We start from the raw sequence: 18,414 nt of genomic DNA on the forward strand, positions 1-18,414 counted from the left end.
GCATGCTTGTTAACCCACATTTTATTGTTGGTATAGTGGGTACCTTGAAGACCAAGGGAACCCCTGAATGTTATAAGAAAACTTTTATTTGTCTAAAAATTGAGAAATTCCCAATTTACAGCAGTAAAATTATGAAAGGGAGAAGTAGAAGACCAATAAATATATACTGTATATTCATTCATTCATTCTCCGAACCGCTTTATCCTTACTAGGGTCGCAGGAGGGGGGGCAGTTTTGGGCAGTAGGCGGGGGACACCCTGAACCGGTTGCCAGCCAATCGCAGGGCACTGAGAAACAAACAAACATCTGCGCTCACACTCACACCTAGGGACAATTTTAAGTGTTCCGTCAGCCTGCCATGCATGTTTTTGGAATGTGGGATGAAACCGGAGGACCCGGAGAAAACCCACGCAGGCACGGGGAGAACATGCAAACTCCACACAGGAAGGCCAGAGCTGGAATTGAACCTGGTACCTCTGCACTGTGAATTCGATGTGCTAGCCCAGTGGTGGGCAAACTACGGCCCGCGGGCCGAATCCGGCCCGTTGGTCTTTTAAATCCGGCCCGCCGAAGGTTGGTCCACAATTAAGGTTCGATGTGAATGATTGCATTCATTTCAATTGGACTTGTAATGACCGTCATTTCACCGCCAGGTGGCGCATTGACTTGAAGTTGCAGAACACGGGGAGGGGGGTGGGATCTTTTTGACCACCTAGGACCTCTGTATCGCTCTACTTCTACTGGTCTGATCACAACCCATCTGCAGCAATGCACAGGCTAAAATAGGTCATCAACAACACTGTTGTCATTTAAAAAAGCATATTAATACAGTACTTTCATGCTTTTGTTCTGTTGATGTTTGATATGGACTGTCAACAAATGCAGTTTGTTTGTTTTTAATGTACCATAGCTCGTGCTGACCTGGCCCTTCTGTCAAATTTTAAAAGTCAATGCGGCCCCCGAGCCAAAAAGTTTGCCCACCCCTGTGCTAACCACTTGATTACCGGGTTGCCCAATCAATCAATCAATCTATCTATCTATCTATCTATCTATCTATCTATCTATCTATCTATCTATCTATCTATCTATCTATCTATCTATCTATCTATCTATCTATCTATCTATATGTATATAGATATATCACACAAAAAGTATATCAATTATGAAATATAAACATAGGCAGGTTAAAAATAGGTGAGTGTGGGTGAGTCCAAGTTTTCAGGTCTGTCTATTCAATAGCCTGACAGCAGTCGGCAGGAACGAGCGGCGGTACCTCTCCTTCTTGCTGCGCGGGTGTATCAGTCTCTGGCTGAAGGAGCTGCATTAAATATGGACAAAAAGTGTGGTCTTAATATCGTTCATTTTTGATATGTCTGTAGATTGTTTTGATGTATGTGCAAAAGATCCACTATCCTAACCAAACAACAAAGGGTTTGAAGATTTTTTTTTCCAGTGCAAAGGGCTCGACTGCATAAAAAAATTGCATTGAAAGACGGCACAAAATTACTGAACAAGAAACCAACATTAAGTGCAAAGAACTACTTTTGTATTTTTTCCCCCCAGAAATCAATTTACTGAAAATTGTAATATTACTACTATGTTCATACGCCATATCAGTAAAAAAAAAACCCTAAACAAACAAACAAAAAACCTATTGGCTTATAGGGCAGTATACGACTCTAAGTGCAACAAAGACATGTCTGCCATCTGGTGTTGATTGGTGATATTGCAACTTAAAACTACCTCCAACCCCTGCATAACCGCAGTTTGGCACCCGTGTGACGACACTTACGGCTTCCCATACGTGTGATCTGCAATGTTGCAATCGAGCGAACCGGCGGCCAGTGACTCAATGGAGAAAGTCATTCAGGCTGCGGATGAAAACCACTCTGTTGATTCTGACTCACTGTGTAAGCCAACGTAAGCGGCAAAAAAAAAAAAAAAGTCAAGAAATGAACAGGTAGATTGAAATGCCTCACCATGGATTCGGTTCACCTTCAAGTGGGAACAACATGCTGTAAGCAGCATTCAAACCAAATGATGGCAGTTTTCAAGTGAAATGTATCCTAAAATTAAGGGTGTAACAAAAAACAAACTTAATCAAATTGTCCCACTCTGAAATATATAGAGATGTATCGGACCGGCCTTTATTGGAGAACTGTATCATATTAGGAAATGGCACATTTTCAGAACTGACAAGTTCATTCCTATGTATGTAAAATGACAACAAAAAAGTAATCGCATCATACCCTTTTGAACTGAGCCGAACCATATCGAATCAAATTGTAATCCCACTGAGTTGACCCAAATCGAATCGTTCCACTTACAAATCAAACCATCCTTGAATCTCTTCAAACTTGACTAAGCGAAAACCGTTTCGAATTGTCTATGGTGGTGAGATACACACCCTTACCGAAAATGCTGCCCGAAGTTTTTGAAGCTTGCTTTTCTTAGTGTCTTCAGCCGCAATGCTTGCCGCAGAAAAGAGCAGTTGAAAAAACAAATACATCTGATACTATTTGCGAATGAAACTAAACAACCGTAATTATGCAAAGTGGAACCTCTGAAGTTGAATGCTTTTCAGGTCATACTATTTAAAATTTGACTGGGATAAGGGTGGCGTAAAACAGTCATGGCTTAACACAAACCCAATTCCCAATGTAGTTGGGACGTTAAACATGCATCAAAACAGAATACATCCATCCATTTTCCAAACCGCTTTATCCTCACTAGGGTCGCGGGGGGGTGCTGGAGCCTATCCCAGCTGTCTTCGGGCAGTAGGCGGGGGACACCCTGAACCGGTTGCCAGCCAATCGCAGGGCACATGGCTTGCAAATCATGTTCAACTGATATTCAATTGAATACACCACAAAGACAGGATATTTAATGTTCAAACTAATAAGCGTTTTGTTTTTGGCAAATAATCATGAACTGAGAATTTTATGGCTGCAACACGTTCCAAACAAGCAGGTGGCAAAAAAAAGACTGAGAAAGTAGACGAATGCGCATCAAACACCTGTTTGGAACATCCCACTGGTGAACGGGCTACCTGGGAACATGATTGGACGTAAAAGGATCTTCCTTGGATTAATCAGTCATTCACAAAGGTGAGGCGAGGTTCGCTTCTTTTTAGGGGCGGGTTGCCCATCGAGAATTTTGGGAAATATGTTAATTTTCCTGAATGGCTGTTGTATTTCCGAGCCAGTCATGGGAATCCCCCCCCCCCCCCCCCCCGCCACCTGTCGACGATCATTTTTCGGCACGTGACTCCATAAGCCCATCGCCGACTACGTTTGGGGGCATCAACAACAACTTTTCAATGCGTCACGCCCTAATCCCATCCTTTTAAAAAAACTTTTATGTGAACAAAAATGTTCAATTTTAATTCGTTAACTATACTAACTTTGGTCGCCACTTCCCTCTATCCTTCCTGCTGCCGCTCGTGTTAGTTACGGTCGCGACTTAATGCCATCCCTGCTGTTCCACAACATCCTTCTATCCTTCCCGCTATCTTATGTTTTGGGAGCAACGTCTTGCCGTTGTGCCCCTTTCACACCGTGATGTCTTACCCACAGACCAGTAGGGGATGATAGATGTGACGGATCAAGAGCTAATCCATTACATGGGGACTTGTTTTGAAACAGAAGGAAATTCTACATGTGTTGCACGTTACCATCCTTACTGTGAACCGGGGCCTCATCCCGCTCTCAGCGGCACTTTGAGGAGGGGCGGGCTGGCGGGGTTGAACGGGGTATGGGGAGGGGGTTTAAAATAGAACAAGCCAAAGTACATTCACACGCAAAACAGACTGAGTTCTGTTGATCGGAAAGAGTGAGGAGCCTGTGAACCGGTGTGTTACGGCCATTGCCACTAGCCCCTGCCGTCGGAGGAGAAGCCCGGCCGGCGCTTCTCCCCCTGTTGTCGGTATCTTGCGTTTGATTCTTGCACCAATGAGTCTAAATGTCTTCCGAAAGCGTCCTTGTGTTGCTGTAAACTCTCACACATTCCCGCTGTACAGTAAGCCATAGAGATCAATTAGATCCGGAACGAATCACTCCGGCGTGTCGACATCATCAAACATGGATGAACGCCACCGGCGCATTTTAACATGTCTCAACTATGCAAGCGGTAGGTCGAGGTTAACCACTCTAAGATGAATGCAAAACAATGAAACACGATTTAAACAGGGTAGTATGAAATAAAATGGAATGTAAACGACAACAAGTGGGTCTGAGGAAGCCCATAAAGCCAGCGGGAATGGGAACAAAAACATCGAGTCGAAACCGATCAAAAATGAAACCACTAAACAGAAGTGACACGCGACTACTGGCAGTCTTCTCAGACAGTCAGGCCACTGAAAGACTCGCGCTGGCCACTATGAGAGCCTTTCGGCTTTAAAAGTGTCCAGTTAGTTCACATTTAATTTAACTCTATCCTTTCATGCTGGCTGAAATGAGTTGTGGTGAGGAGTTATTCAATGGGTGGGTTGGAGTGGTTGTACGGGGCAGGGGGGGGGGTGCAAATGTTGACTGACTGGTCGTTCAAGTGCATCCTTAGTGGATTTCCTCTCGATGGGATAGGAACTGTCTGCTCGGTGAGAAGGTTATCAGGAGCAAATATGTGATGAAGCCCGACCAGATTAGCTTGTGTACTCAGCTGGACGGCACTGAAGAGCAGCGATCAGGTTGCGACACCTGCCTGCCGCCAAAAACCCTCGAGTGTTTTCATCCCAATCTGATACGACTGGGAGCAGTTCCCGTGAAAGACAAACCACCGTGACGTAACGTGGCATAAGACTGTTTGATGGAAGGGGGTTAGTGGTAAATCGCGACCATAACAGTGGGGATGGCGGGAAGTCGTAATCATAACGTGGCAGTGGGAAGTCATGACCATAATGGGATGAAAAAGGAAGTCGTGACCATAACAGCCAACAACAGGAAGCGGCGGCCATAACGACGCGTACCCGTCCCTCAGCTAAATGAACAGGGGAGATGTTTTCGGACAGGTGCTTCACTTAATTTGCAAATTGGCCTCACTAGACACTGTGCAGTAATCTAACACCAAGTACAAGTGAACACAGTATCAATTCTAAGATCAGGACAAAATTCAATAAAGTATACAATCTTTTTATAAACCCAAAGAAAACTACCTCAGTTTCCCCCACCCCCCATCAAGGGAGCTAATCAAAGATCTTGTTTCCTGTTTCTGGAGATTTGGTTTGTTTAGTCTTGAGAGTCAAGACGCTCCCCTGTTACGGTCCTGAAAACTGATTTCAGCACCATCAAGCTCAATTGGGAGCGGTTCCCGTGAATGACAGACTACGGTGACATAACACGGCGCCTTTTCACACACGTCCGGGTGCAAGTGTTGTCTGAACAGGTATGTGGGATGTGGACAATGTGCGCTGACAAGTAGATTATAGAGAAAGACAGAGCTGCCATACCGCCACACTGGCTAGCCTTAAATCTCTCTTTTCATAATAGCACGGTCAGGAAAAGACCCAAACTCTCAGCAGCTCGCTTGAAGCAGAAAAAAAAAAAAAAAAAAAAAAAAAAAAAGAAGCTTCCTGCTCTTGGCCCTGGTCGTTGGTGCGAAGCCAGTTGGTCCCAATTAAAGACCAAATGCAAACAAAGAGCATACACATTAAGAACATTTTGAGCGGGGCATCGGCCCCGCTGTGAGTCACCAGGCCTGGCGTCGGTTAGCTTTTTTTTTTTTCACATTGAAGTCACTCGCTTGCGCAGGGGTTGAAAAAGGTCAGTTTGTCTGCGTCGTTTATTTAGTGCGACAAAACCTGCTTTTGTGCTTCGACTAGAGGACAGTGGTACATTCACATGAACAGAGAGAGACTGCGCATTGTAAATCATTGTTGTGGAAACTGAAAGCAAATTACCCTGATTGCCGTTCTTCTTTGAACTCTTCTTCTGAAGACCAAGAAGCAGCGGCTTCCACCGGAAGTAGGGAAGTAGAAGAACGGTAGTCATGGCAACTTGGTTTCGGTTTCCTCAAGGCGTAATTAATCCATCAGGATTTTATCTTTGACTACAGTGCGATGCAGCATTCTGGTTAAGGTAAGCCATATTAAGATAAAAAGAAAAACATGGAGTAGTGATAAGAGGATCAGCGGCTCAGATGATGGAAGGATAGATAGTGATGCACGATTTGAAAAATGTCAACCAATACCAATAATTTTCTGCTTTGTATGGCTGATACCCATAGCCGATAATAATAATAATAATAATAATAATATATATTTTTTTGAGGGTGGGGCGGGGGATACTAACGTAGCTGTTCTTTTGCAATTTAACAGAATATGACATTTCATTCCAGTCACTTCACATCATGGGGTTGGAGTGTGATATATTAAAAAAAAAAAAAAAAAAAAAGTAGTCGGCGACAACATACGGTTAGATGTTTTGCTACTTTCTGAAATCTTTTCAATGATACGGTGAGGCGATGAGCAATCTCAAAAGCTCTGATGTGTATAGTACCTATTGCTAAAAGTTGTTTGTGTTTTGTTATCGCTCATGTATTTCTATTTATCTATAAACAAAAGCAATGAAATAGTGCATAAAGAGCATCGTAGCCTAATTTGCAGTATTGGGACCGATACAAGCGACCTAATTATTTACCGGGCCGATAATTATCAGTTCAATAATTATTGTGCATCCCTAACTTTAACAAAGGTAATAAGTAGTTTCGTCCTTGTGTGATGTCGGAAGCAGAGCGTGCTCCGTTCCCATTGATTTCTGAACGCAACTGCTTATTGACCTTGGACTGTCTGCACTAGTCCCTGTTTTTTGCGGCACTCCGAATCATTGAATGGCACATTTGAACAACGTTTTGCGTTTACGAAAGGTCTGAGTGAAACAACGCTTTGGAACGTATTTCCGAACGCATCCACAATGAAGGAAAGGGGATTTGGGAGGGGACAAACTCTAATATTCATGGTTTTCATTTTTCTAAAAAAATGTACCTTTGAAAAAAATGTTTGTATTTTTTTTAAGTGGTCCGACATAGATGGAAGGAAAAATTGCAAGAAAATAAAGACAAATTTCAGTAAAACTGCAATAGATTAAGTCCTGGTCACAAATGAAAACCCAGGATAGAGTGAAGCCGAAATAACCGAACCACAGGAACACTGTACTACTTTTTCTCATTAGAATCGCTTGATGCTCAGCTGGAGCCCATCCCAGCTGACTTTGGCCAACAGAGTGGGTACACCATGGACTGGTTACTTGTCAATCACAAAAGCTTATTTATATAGAAAATAATTCAGTCTCACGTGCACACCAAATGACAAAACGAAAAAACAAACAAACATGTAAGCACAAGGAGAACATGCAACCTCCCCACAGGTAGACCGCAGCCGAGAGTCAAACCGCTAACCGCACAGCTGCGAGGCAGACATGCTAATCACTGAATGTACCGCAACAAAAAGATCTGACTATGAATACATGTTCCATTCGACCCGTAAGTGCAACAGAGCGTAAAAATGCCAACAAACATAAACGGGATGCGGTGCTCTGTGCTAACAGTTTGCAAACATGCAACACAATTTAGGTTCCTCTGTCCAGTATTTTTTAAAGCAGACACATTTTGTGTTATGCACGATTCACTTTTTCCTCCCAAAGGCAAGAAAGGCAAGGGCAACAAAGTCACATTAATTCCAACTGGAAAGTGATCTTGACTCAAAACATGGCTGCGCGATCGGTTTCGTGCCGGACCACTATATAAAGTCGTACCTCTACTTATGAAATTATTTGGTTCTGGAAGAAGAAAGGCTGTTTGAAAGTGCTCTATAAATACAATTGAGTTGAGAAATTTCTGGACTAGAAAATGTTGTAAGTAGAGACGCGTTTTCCATGTAAATGCCCTAATCCGTTCCATGCCCCCCAAAATTCAGACATAAATGTTTTATGAAGCATAAACCTGCATCAAAATATGTAACAAATACATGTTACAATTCGATTACTGCACAATAAATGAGAGTTGTGCAAATGATGGTCATTTAACATTGAACTGCGTCCCCATCGCTTTTTGCCCTCTTTAGTTCATGTTCTCTCTCAGAAGTGGTTTTTGCCTGACGTTTTGTAAAGAACTGATCCAAGGAAGTTTGCTTTTGTCAGCTTTTAACAATCCTTCGAAAATGTCCAAGACAAACATCAGCATAGTGAGCGATCGCACGACTGTTGAACACTTTTTCTGGGTGATTCACATTTATGTAAAACTATCGGAACACCCCAATGGCAGAGCAGCTATAAGTGTGTTGCGTTCAGGAAACTCGGAGCTGCAAGTGGCATCCCACACTGTATTTTTACTTTTCGTATCTTGAAATTTCTTTTGTAACAAGAGGCAATATTTTCCTGTTGAAGTGTTTTGTAACTAGAAAATTTCGTATGAGGAGACATTTGTAAGTAGAGGTACCAGTGTACTGGATGTGCTTTGTCAGGAAAAGTCATAGTATGAATCCATACTATGAATGGGATTTAGGCTAGACTCGGTGATTGCTTTCAAGGATGGAAAAGTACAGCATCCATCTATGAAGCCACTTGCCTTTTGTGACAAAACCAAACATTTGGTCAGGCTGTAAATGATTATCAAAGCGCCGCGTAGATCTTTTCCAGTATAATTTACAAATGCGTGTCAAGGAGCTCAGAAATAGGTTGGGCTGCTAGCAGAAATGTTTCGGTGTGTTCCTTTCAGTTGGACAAACCAAAAAAGCGTGTGTTCCCGCCTCCGATCGAGAGGGAACGTTTTGTGTTCCTGCTGAAAATCCAGCATATTAGAAGAACAGAATATCATGCTTTCTTGGCACCAATTCATCTTGTAATAACTCCCATATTTACGTGCAACTGGTGCACTTTTATTTTTCACTTTTTTTTTTTGGGATGAGAGACACAAAGTCAGTGTGATTGTATCCGCATGGGTTTACTATCACACGTAGTATCATAAAGAGAAGAAGTTCTCAGGGAGGAACTTCTCGGTTACTCACTGGCCTCAAGTTTTGAAGGCAAAATCCACTTGATATAGTCGCCGCGTTTCTGTGGGCCTTTGCCCACCGACGCATACCGACGCATGCAGGTGGGACGCCTCATCTCCCATCACCACCGCCGCCATCACGGCGTGGCGAATTATGAGGGCATCGATGATTCAAAGCCTCAAAGCAGCAACGTGTCTGTACACAGCTTTTTGCTGACTTTGAACCAACCACTCCTCAGCCCTGATAGAAATCCTGATACTCGAGAGGGTTAAAAACCAAAGCCTCTTGTTGTGAATGAAGGTCCTGACTTGTCTTCTATTGCGTTACACACTTGTCGATGGTTTTGCTTGTACCTGCACAATGCAACACTGGCAGCAAAATGGTGGTTTTCGAGCTCTCAGAAGGATTCGCCCATCCTGATAAACATTTTAAATTAAAATAGGCCCAAATGCAACAATATTGGCTTTGTGTGAAGTATTAGCGTGTATTTGACAACAACTTTTTTGATCAAGAGACTCCTGCGACGTGAATAACAACATTGCGAAATCCTCAATCTTTTTTTCTCCCCCTTTTGTTTCGCGGCTGGTTTGATCTGGCGTTTCTTTTAATGTGGCGCCTTGTTGACATCGCAACGAGCCGTCTCATTAAAGAACAACGCGATTGCAGGTGGACGCTAACCTAACGGGAAACAATAAGCTCAAGGCAGGGCCACACTTTTCCAGCCAGCATTCCAATTGAACCTGACCATAGTATTTATTTTGTCACGCCTGGCAAACATGTTCTGTCAACAAGTCAACAGGCCAAGTGTAATGTCAATATTTGGGAAATGTATTGGATAACACTGACATTATAAATAGTGCTGCAGTTCAGTGAACTTTATTGTTTTGTCTGCGTTACGTTAAGTAATCTTTATTTTGAGGAATGTCAATAAATAGAATAAGACAGCATGTAATAAACATTTTTTGGGGTAATGTGTGTTAATTATTTGGGGAAAAATGGCATTTACCTCTGCTTGTGTATTTACGGCGAGGCACGCCACAAAGATATCAATGTGTTCAATTTCGGCTCGATATGGCGAGGAAATCAACAAGAGGTAACCTGATCCTGATCCAATATTAGGGCTAGCAAAGGGGTACCCCAGAGGTCTTATTCGGGTTTTAAAAAATGTTTTGTTTTTTTGGTCCAAAATGTTTTAATCAAGTTTTCTAGATTAATTGATTTCATTCTGAATTCGCCTTCATATTTTCTTTAATACATCAGGTTTTCATGAAATACAGGGCTGTGAAATAGGATTTGCCCTCTTCCAGATTTCTGTGTTCTTTGCATATTTGTCACCTACAAAGGTTTCAGTTCATCAACCAATTTTAATATCTGCCAGAGACTACCCAAGGAAATATAAAATCTAGTTTCTAATTTATGATTTAATTTACCAAGGCGTGGCGGGGGAGATTAAAACCTGTGAAAAAGTAATTTCTCCCCCCTCCCCTCTCTTGTTGAATCACAAAGGAACTGTGACGAATGACAATTTTGGGAAAGCTGAATAAAATTTTACAGGCCGACAAGACCCGAGTCCAAACGGAGGATTCCATGACTATGTGCTGCAATTATGTGTCTGAATTGAGCATAAAAGCCATGTAGTCAAAATCCAAGTCCACTGTAAATTGATGGCCTTTTTCCAATTTCTTTACCTGCAGTTTGCGGGCCAAGCATTGACATTGGCAACGACATCAGCGAATTCCGACGTCTGGAGAACTGCACGGTCGTGGAAGGCTACTTGCAGATCCTCCTCATCGGCGACAAGAACAACAACCAAGAGGTCTTCCGCTCGCTCAGCTTCCCGAAGCTGTCTGTCATCACCGACTATCTGCTGCTGTTCCGGGTCTCCGGCCTGGACAGCTTGAGCACGCTCTTTCCCAACCTGGCCGTGATCCGCGGTCGCAACCTCTTCTACAACTACGCCCTGGTCATCTTCGAGATGACCAGCCTGAAGGACATCGGCCTGTACAACCTGCGCAACATCACCCGCGGCGCCATCCGCATTGAAAAGAACCCCGAGTTGTGCTATCTGGACTCTGTGGACTGGTCGCTCATCATGGACGCCGAGTTCAACAACTTTATCGCCGGAAACAAGCAGTCCAAAGAGTGCAGCGACGTGTGCCCGGGCATCATGGAGAACAATCCGCAGTGCCGCAAGACCATGTTCAACAACAACTACAACTTCCGCTGCTGGAACTCCAACTACTGCCAGAAAGGTAAGTCGTACAAATGGAAGCTGCGGCTCTGCGTTCCACTAAACATGGGCCGAGAATTGTGAGAAAAATAATATTGAGTTGTCATGGTATGAATATTACAGTTCTAAAATGGCCAATTTTGAAATACTGTGTTTGGGTAGACAAAAACAGTTTTTAATTCAAACTATTTTATTTTTAAACAAAATATTGGCACAGAAGATTCAAGATACTTGTACCATGTTAAGTTGAAAAAAAAATTAACGTGAACATTCTTCTTTTGTTTGAATTCTTCTTAGTAAGTGATCGCGTCCCATCACTGGTGAGCTATTTTTTGAACAGACCCGTGGGCTACTTATGTTGTCCTTGGGGCTAACTAGGACCCGTCCACACCAGATTTTTTAAAAATTTAGTCATTTATTTATTTTAAGGACAATATGAATCAATTAAGAGAGCTGACATCCATGTTTTCAGCCTCTTCCGTCTTGCTCCCTCCCTCCTCCTCGCTGCGTAACTGCTCACCCCTTCCCTCTCTGCTTGCTGAGTAGAAGAAAATATCCGTTAATTGGAGGCAATTAACTTTGTACAGGTGGCTCATTTAGTCAACTCTCCAAGCAGACATTCATATTTTTCCCTGTTTAAAAGCCCCCTAAAAAAAAGCTCATGATAGAGACGGACATTTTGAGCATTTATTGAAACCGTGACCTTTTAAAAAAAAACATTGCAAACCATCAAACCAGTTATCGGCCCATGCCGCCTTTGCACTATTGTTCTCATCTGCTCAACATGCCATAGAAAAGCAGTAAAATGCTTTTAATGAAACACCTCTATATGGACAGGCCCTTTCAGTTTCTTTATGACTGCACTCTTTTACAGGAATCACCTTAGCTCTTGGCTATCAGCAGACATGTTGTGAGTGTGGATATTTTTGTGTGTCGAGCTTGTGCAAGCATTTACCGTACAGTTTATTGAGTGTCGTTGTTCGCCCGCTAGCGTGCTTGTTAGCTTATTTGTTATTCTGATCTTTTTGGTTATCCTGTGCCCATATTTGTTCATTAGTTACCCTGTCGCTTCATTAATTTGTTTCTTGGACTGCAATAGTCCATTTGCACGTTTGTCAGCTTGACGGATTCGTTAGCTTCTTAGTCTGCAGGTTTTATTAAGTCAGTGTCACCTTCCACATGAACATGCCCTTTCATTTCATTTTTATGACTGCGGCGTTTGGAGTGACTTGCTTTGCTGTTGGCTAGAGCGAATGCGTGTGTGTACGCGCGCATGCGTGTTTCCGTGTGTACATGTGCGTGCATGTCTCAAGTGTTTCCCTGGTGACCAGTTGCCTCGCTTGCGGACTCAGCATGTTGATGTTTTCGGTCATGCGATAATGTGAAAGAGTCGCAGAGCAGGCTCAGGTTTGCACAGGATGCAAATGTGTCAGGTGTAGTGCTAAATGGAGGAACTAGAGTTGAGGAACTTTTGTGGGACTGTTGTGTGTTTGGAATGCAGGGACTGGATCTCTGGGGTGGTCAGTTATGGACTTGGGCTTGTGTTTAGATCTCCGCTTTATTGCGATATTGTATCAATACTTCCTCCCCGTAGAATCATCCAGACACAAGGAGGTCACGCTTAACAGGACGGCGCCTGATAAATGTGTCCTGTGTGTCTTTTTGCCTGTAAACTCCGCCGTGTTGCGTCTGTGGTAGCTGATGTTTGCCTGAGACGCGACCGGTGGGGAAGGAAGCCAAAGAGTTGCAAGAGTCAAACAATATTTTTGGAGTGATTATTGTTGAACGTATGACTCTCCACGTCAAAATAATGAGCAGGTGTTTTATTAGTGCCATCTTGGTGATTATAGCTGACAGCCAAGAATGCAAATAAATCAAAGAAAATTACCAGAAGGGTCAAAATAAAAAAACGAAATACGTTTTTTTGTGGGGATTTGTGTTTTACCACCATATGCCATTGTGCTAAATTAGCACAGCTCACGAGATTTATGTAACAACAATATTGCTCTGTAGCGTGCAAGGCTGTTCACAAGATTGCTAGCGTATAAGTGACTTTGTTAGTCTGCTGCCATGTTTGTTACTTCATTTGGCCATCAGTTTGTACGTCTCTGGAGTTGCTTTATCCGCAAAATGTGTCAAGTCACTTTCCTTGGCAGTTTGTTTGTCTGTTCTTACTTCATTGGTACATTTGCACTTCAGGTTATTGCCTGTTGCCCTTTTTTTCCATTTCTTTGTCCATTTCTGGGTTCGGGACAGCCACCTGATCCGAGCTGTTTTTCAGCGTGTACAAGTAAGACTTTTGAGTACATACTTTCTAATGTTCCCACCAACATCGGCACTGTATTAGAAATTGTCGTTAAAAGTAACTCTCTTTATCGTCTACGCATTTTGCGTATACTAGTCACTGTGGACTTGCACTCCAGATGCCCCACTTTGTTCCATTCAGAATACATTTCAGGACACCAGAATGTGTTTCACGCATTGGTCCTCGCAGATGATGAACATATGTTGCATGCATGTGCCTTTATTGTCCAAATGGCGTCCCCATGAAAACTAGAAACAAAATTCACAACATCAAACAGCTCTTGTGGTAATATCGGATGGAAATACCGGCGGTTCTCCTCGTACAAGCACTCCTTGAAGCAGGTATACGGTACAATGTTGTTCATTGCTCTTCCACATGATCCGTAGCGTTTCTTTGATTGGCTCCATTGCGTTCTCATCACAATCCATGAAGTCACACACCTCGAGAGCCATTATCTTATTCCACACGTTTGAAGATTTTTGGCCGTAAATATTGAAAACGATCATTATTTAAGATTTTCGGGCCGACTCGTTTGGGAGCCAATAATCGGGACAAATCCACTCTGAACACACCTCAGAGATAAGGATATCCTATCTTCTAAGACATAGGTCAGGTGTTTTGATGTTCTTTGTCAGGAAGAGACAAAACAAGACAAAAACAGCATGACCCGCCTTACTGTCTCCGTGGCCGTTTATCAAATGCCGAGTAGAAGTTTACAGATGAGCTACTTGCAGGCGCGACGGCCTTTTTTTTGTTTGTTTAGTCAGTCGGCTGCGAAGTGGGCCATACATAGAAGAAGTGGAGCGGGACCCCGTGAAGACACCGTTTGCCGGGCTCCAGAGGGAGTCTGTTAACACGGCAAATGGGCCAGCACCAAAGAATAAGACAATTGGGAAAGAAAAAAACAAAACAAAAAAGTTGTATTTGGTGCTGAATAGGAGGCTACCTGCTTGTGTGCTGTGTCTAATTGGATACCAAGAAAGCCCTCATTTATAGCCGGATGTCTTTTCTTTTTTTCTTTCACTGCCGACATACTTCAAAACGTCAAATAAAGCCTGGGAGCAATCAAGGGCCATGTAATCGTGATTGTGATTGGCTCGTTAGTTAGTTAGTTAGTTAGTTTTGTTTGTGAGTGCGTTTGTTCACATTTTTGCTAGTTAATGTGTTTGTTGGTAAGCCTGCGCGTTAGTAGTGCCTTGGCATGTCATATAAAATGACGTGCTATTTAATCACACCATCGTTTACCTCTTTTCACTCGACTTGCTGTGCCGCAGCGTGTTGCTCGCCACCCCGGCGGCTTTGTCCTGACTTTGTGACAGGAAACCAGGCTGGCTCAGCTGGATTCAAGCAGTATGTTGCACAGCGGGCAACGGGGCTCGCAAAACCCGGCGCAGTCAGTCAGCCGTTTTGCAGAGCTTAATTTGTATTCGGCTGAAATTTTTGTCATTCATGTCATTAAACTATCTCTGTTTGACATGGCCCTGACCTGGAAAGTGTGCAGTATATCAGGCCGGTAGTGTGGTATCGGTGGGTAGTATCGGGATCATTTTAACGAGTGCCACCCATACTAGTATCCCGATTTGGTGTTCTGTTTGCACATTTGTTTGTTTGCTTCAGTCTTCTTATCTGAGCGCTCTTGTCTGAATGCGCCTTAGTCATTTCTATTTCCAGGATAGGTTGTCCATTCATCAGCTCCATAAAAGCACAAGACTTGTTTTCCTTGACGTGAACTCATTCACAAAAGTGTGCCAAGTATAAAAAAGAGACGGGGCTTCAAAGTGCGTTTGCTCCTCTGGGAAAGTTTTTCCTTCTTCTATTTTGTGGTGAGGGCGGCATTCTTCTGTGTTTATGTCCCCTATTTGTCTTGGTGTCTTTTCTCACGTTACAGACGTTTCGGCAGGTTTCCTATCTCACCGCGTGGACTCCCAAGTCCGTGCATGCGGAGGTGTTTTTTTTCCGGCACTTTGTATCTCAGGAGGAGATGAAAGCATATCATTAAAGTACAAAGGAAGTCCTCTGGGATTTACGGGAAAGGGATTTTTTTTTCTTTCTTTTTTTTTCTGTATTTTTAAACTCAGCCCACAGGGAATACATATAAAAACAGAGGAATCGGCTTGTTGCTCAGCCTGCGATTAGCTTCATTTACCGCCCTTTGCATCTGCGTTGCTCTTTGGGCTCATTGTTTGACACCGGCCTTGTTATTTGTAATACTAGTAGGGCTGTAATGATTCGCCGAAAAATCAGGGTTGAGTTCGTACCGTGGTTTTAAGGTCACAGCTCCGTTTACATAAATAAGGGAACAATGCTAACCATAAAAGGGATTCTCTTCTTTTGTGTGACCAAGGACATTTAATTTAATACAACTGTATTTATAGAGCGCTTTAAAACAACCACCGCTTTAAATAAAGTGCTGTACATGGAGCAGAAATAAGCCAGACAACAACAAACATTAAATTAGTAACAGAGACAGTAAATGGCACAAAAACCGTCCAACTAAAACCAAGTCTCATGCTGAATCAAAAGACAAAGAATAAATTGGAGTTGTAAGGTTAGTTTTAAAGATGGGCAGGGAGGGGGCTTTAGGGGGAGGTCATTCCAAAGAGAGGGACCGACAACGGAAAAGGCTCGATTCCCCTTTGAGCCTTTGCTTCCCTTGAGATGCGAGTTTGAATTTGTTCCTTGACCACGCTTGATCAAATTGTCTTTCCAGTCTCCCCATCTGAATTTAATGGTGGTGCCCTGAATCCGGTCCATAACACAGCACCGGAAATATTGCAATGTGATTTTTTTTTTTTCCAATGAGAAAAATAGCAACCTGCAATCCGTCCATCCATTCTCTGCTCTGCTTATCCTCACCCAGTCTATCCCAGCTGACTTCGTGCGAGACATTCATACCAGTGGACAATAGAGAGCCATGTTTCTCAAAGACAATGCTCTTTTTTAAAAAAAATAAACTGTATCACCAATATTCTGGTTTTATCGCACGTGCTGACGTTCAGCAGTCTGCCGAATATATTTAATGAATGCGTGACTTATTTAGTCTTTCTGATCGGCCAGAAAAGCACCTGAAAATGTACAGTGGGGTCAAGAATGTCGTGCCCGTGCCGACAGGCGGCAGTTCTGAGCTCCGTTGACCTTGCCGCCATCTTCAACCGACAGTCGCTGGCGATCTGTTCCATTCACTTGTATTGAAGTAACTGTGTTTCGCTCCAAGAAATTAATCCGAAATTGTCAAGTTGCGTAACATGGGTAATTTTATACTCGGGACAGTCATAGCATACTAAATATAATGATGGGGGGGAACATTCACAACAATGAACTTGGCCTTATATAAAATCTTCTTTTGTTGTTCTCTTGTCCCACTGCTGAGCAGTTTGGAATTGATTGACACATAATTAACGGCTTTCAAAACAAATGTTTCAATTGAGGTCAAAATTGAAAAGGCTACTCTTCTATGTTGGTTTTCATGTTTTTCTATCCGACTCCCAGAGCAGTCAAATGTCTCACCAGTCACGAACCTCACCATGTGTCACTGAGCACATATTACAAGCCTTTATGTTCTCTTTGCTCAGCGGTGGTTTTTGCCACGGATGTCATTTTTTGCCCCGTCTTTTCCCTATTGTAAAAACGGACCTTAATTGAGGTGAAGGAGGCCTGCAGTTCTTTAGATGTTGTCCAGGGTTCCTTTGTGACCCGCTGTATGAGTCACCGTTGAGCTCTTGGGGTAATTTCTGTAGGCCGGCAACTCCTGGGAAGATTTCACCACTGTTCCATGTTTTCTCCATTTGTGGATAATGGCTCTCACTGTGGTTCGCTGGCATCCAAAAGCGTCAGCAATGGCTTTCAGACTGATCGATGTCACTTACCTTATTTCTTATCTTGAATTACTCTGGATCGTGGTGTTTCTTTGCAGCTTTTTGAGGTTTTTTTTTTCTGGCTTCATTTCGTAAGACATATTCCATTTAACGGATTTCGTGACTCAACAGGTCTGGAGGTAATAGGGCTCGGGGGGGCTGGTCAGTGTAAATGAATTCGGCTTTCAAAAAATTGTGATCAGCCACAGTTAATTCATGATTTAACATGGCGGGCAAGTACACATTAGGCCAGATAGCTTTGGATAATTTTTTTCCCGTATTCAGCAAAATCAACAATCGAAAACTGCATTTTTTTTTTACATGGGTTACCTTTGTCTGATATTTACGATTGATGATCTTAAACATTAAAAAAGGGAAACTGCGGAAAAGAATATGAAAAGAGGGAAAATAATATTTCATGGCACAATATATCGTCTGTCTACGTGTGTTGCTGCTCTGAGCTGAAATATGCGTTGCTTAGAAGGTTATAACATAGCCACATAGATGCCAATTATTGCCTATTAGCATTAGCCTTAAGATGAAGGATTGAAGGCTTAGTTGTGGTTGCTTGAAATACATCATGTGCAATTTTTATGTTTTATGTTTAGTTTGACACTGAACGTATACTGAACGTGATGACACTGTCACCATGCAGTACTCGTATTTCAACTTTGCGCTCTAAAGTGCAAGCAAAAAAATAATAATCAGCTGAAGAGCGACTCTTGTATGTCAAGACACCACTGTATTTTAAATGAAATAGTTTGCCAGTGACATCAAATTATCAAGTCAGCGGAAAATTCTACAACAAAAAAATCCTCTGAACTACACTAAAAATAATATTTGAGTTGTAAGGATGCACAGATATGTTTTGCCAGACCGTGTACACTGGTACTCGACGATACCGAGTACAGATAGTTGACAATTTCATTACATCTTCCAATTGCTCTGAAAACATGTAGTATTTTGTCCACAAAGTTTTGTTTCATCTCCAAAAAGAACAAAAGATCCACATTGTTTCGATGTTTCAAGTCCGCATCCGCGC

General features: G+C 42.7%; 1 protein-coding gene across 2 annotated transcripts in view; it reads left to right on the forward strand.

The window, feature by feature from the left end:
• The window catches only part of LOC147207923 (insulin-like growth factor 1 receptor), a 47,800-nt gene that overhangs the window by 1,370 nt on the left and 28,016 nt on the right, over positions 1-18,414 (forward strand). For both annotated transcript variants that reach the window (XM_086107565.1, XM_086107566.1), the window contains exon 2: positions 10,678-11,235. In XM_086107565.1, the coding sequence (XP_085963691.1) occupies positions 10,678-11,235 (558 nt within the window). The remainder of the gene's footprint in view (positions 1-10,677; positions 11,236-18,414) is intronic.

The sequence above is a fragment of the Hippocampus guttulatus genome, chromosome 3, assembly GCF_054856545.1.
Source record: "Hippocampus guttulatus isolate MCC_2025c chromosome 3, RoL_Hgut_1.0, whole genome shotgun sequence".
NCBI classification, from domain to species: domain Eukaryota; kingdom Metazoa; phylum Chordata; class Actinopteri; order Syngnathiformes; family Syngnathidae; genus Hippocampus; species Hippocampus guttulatus.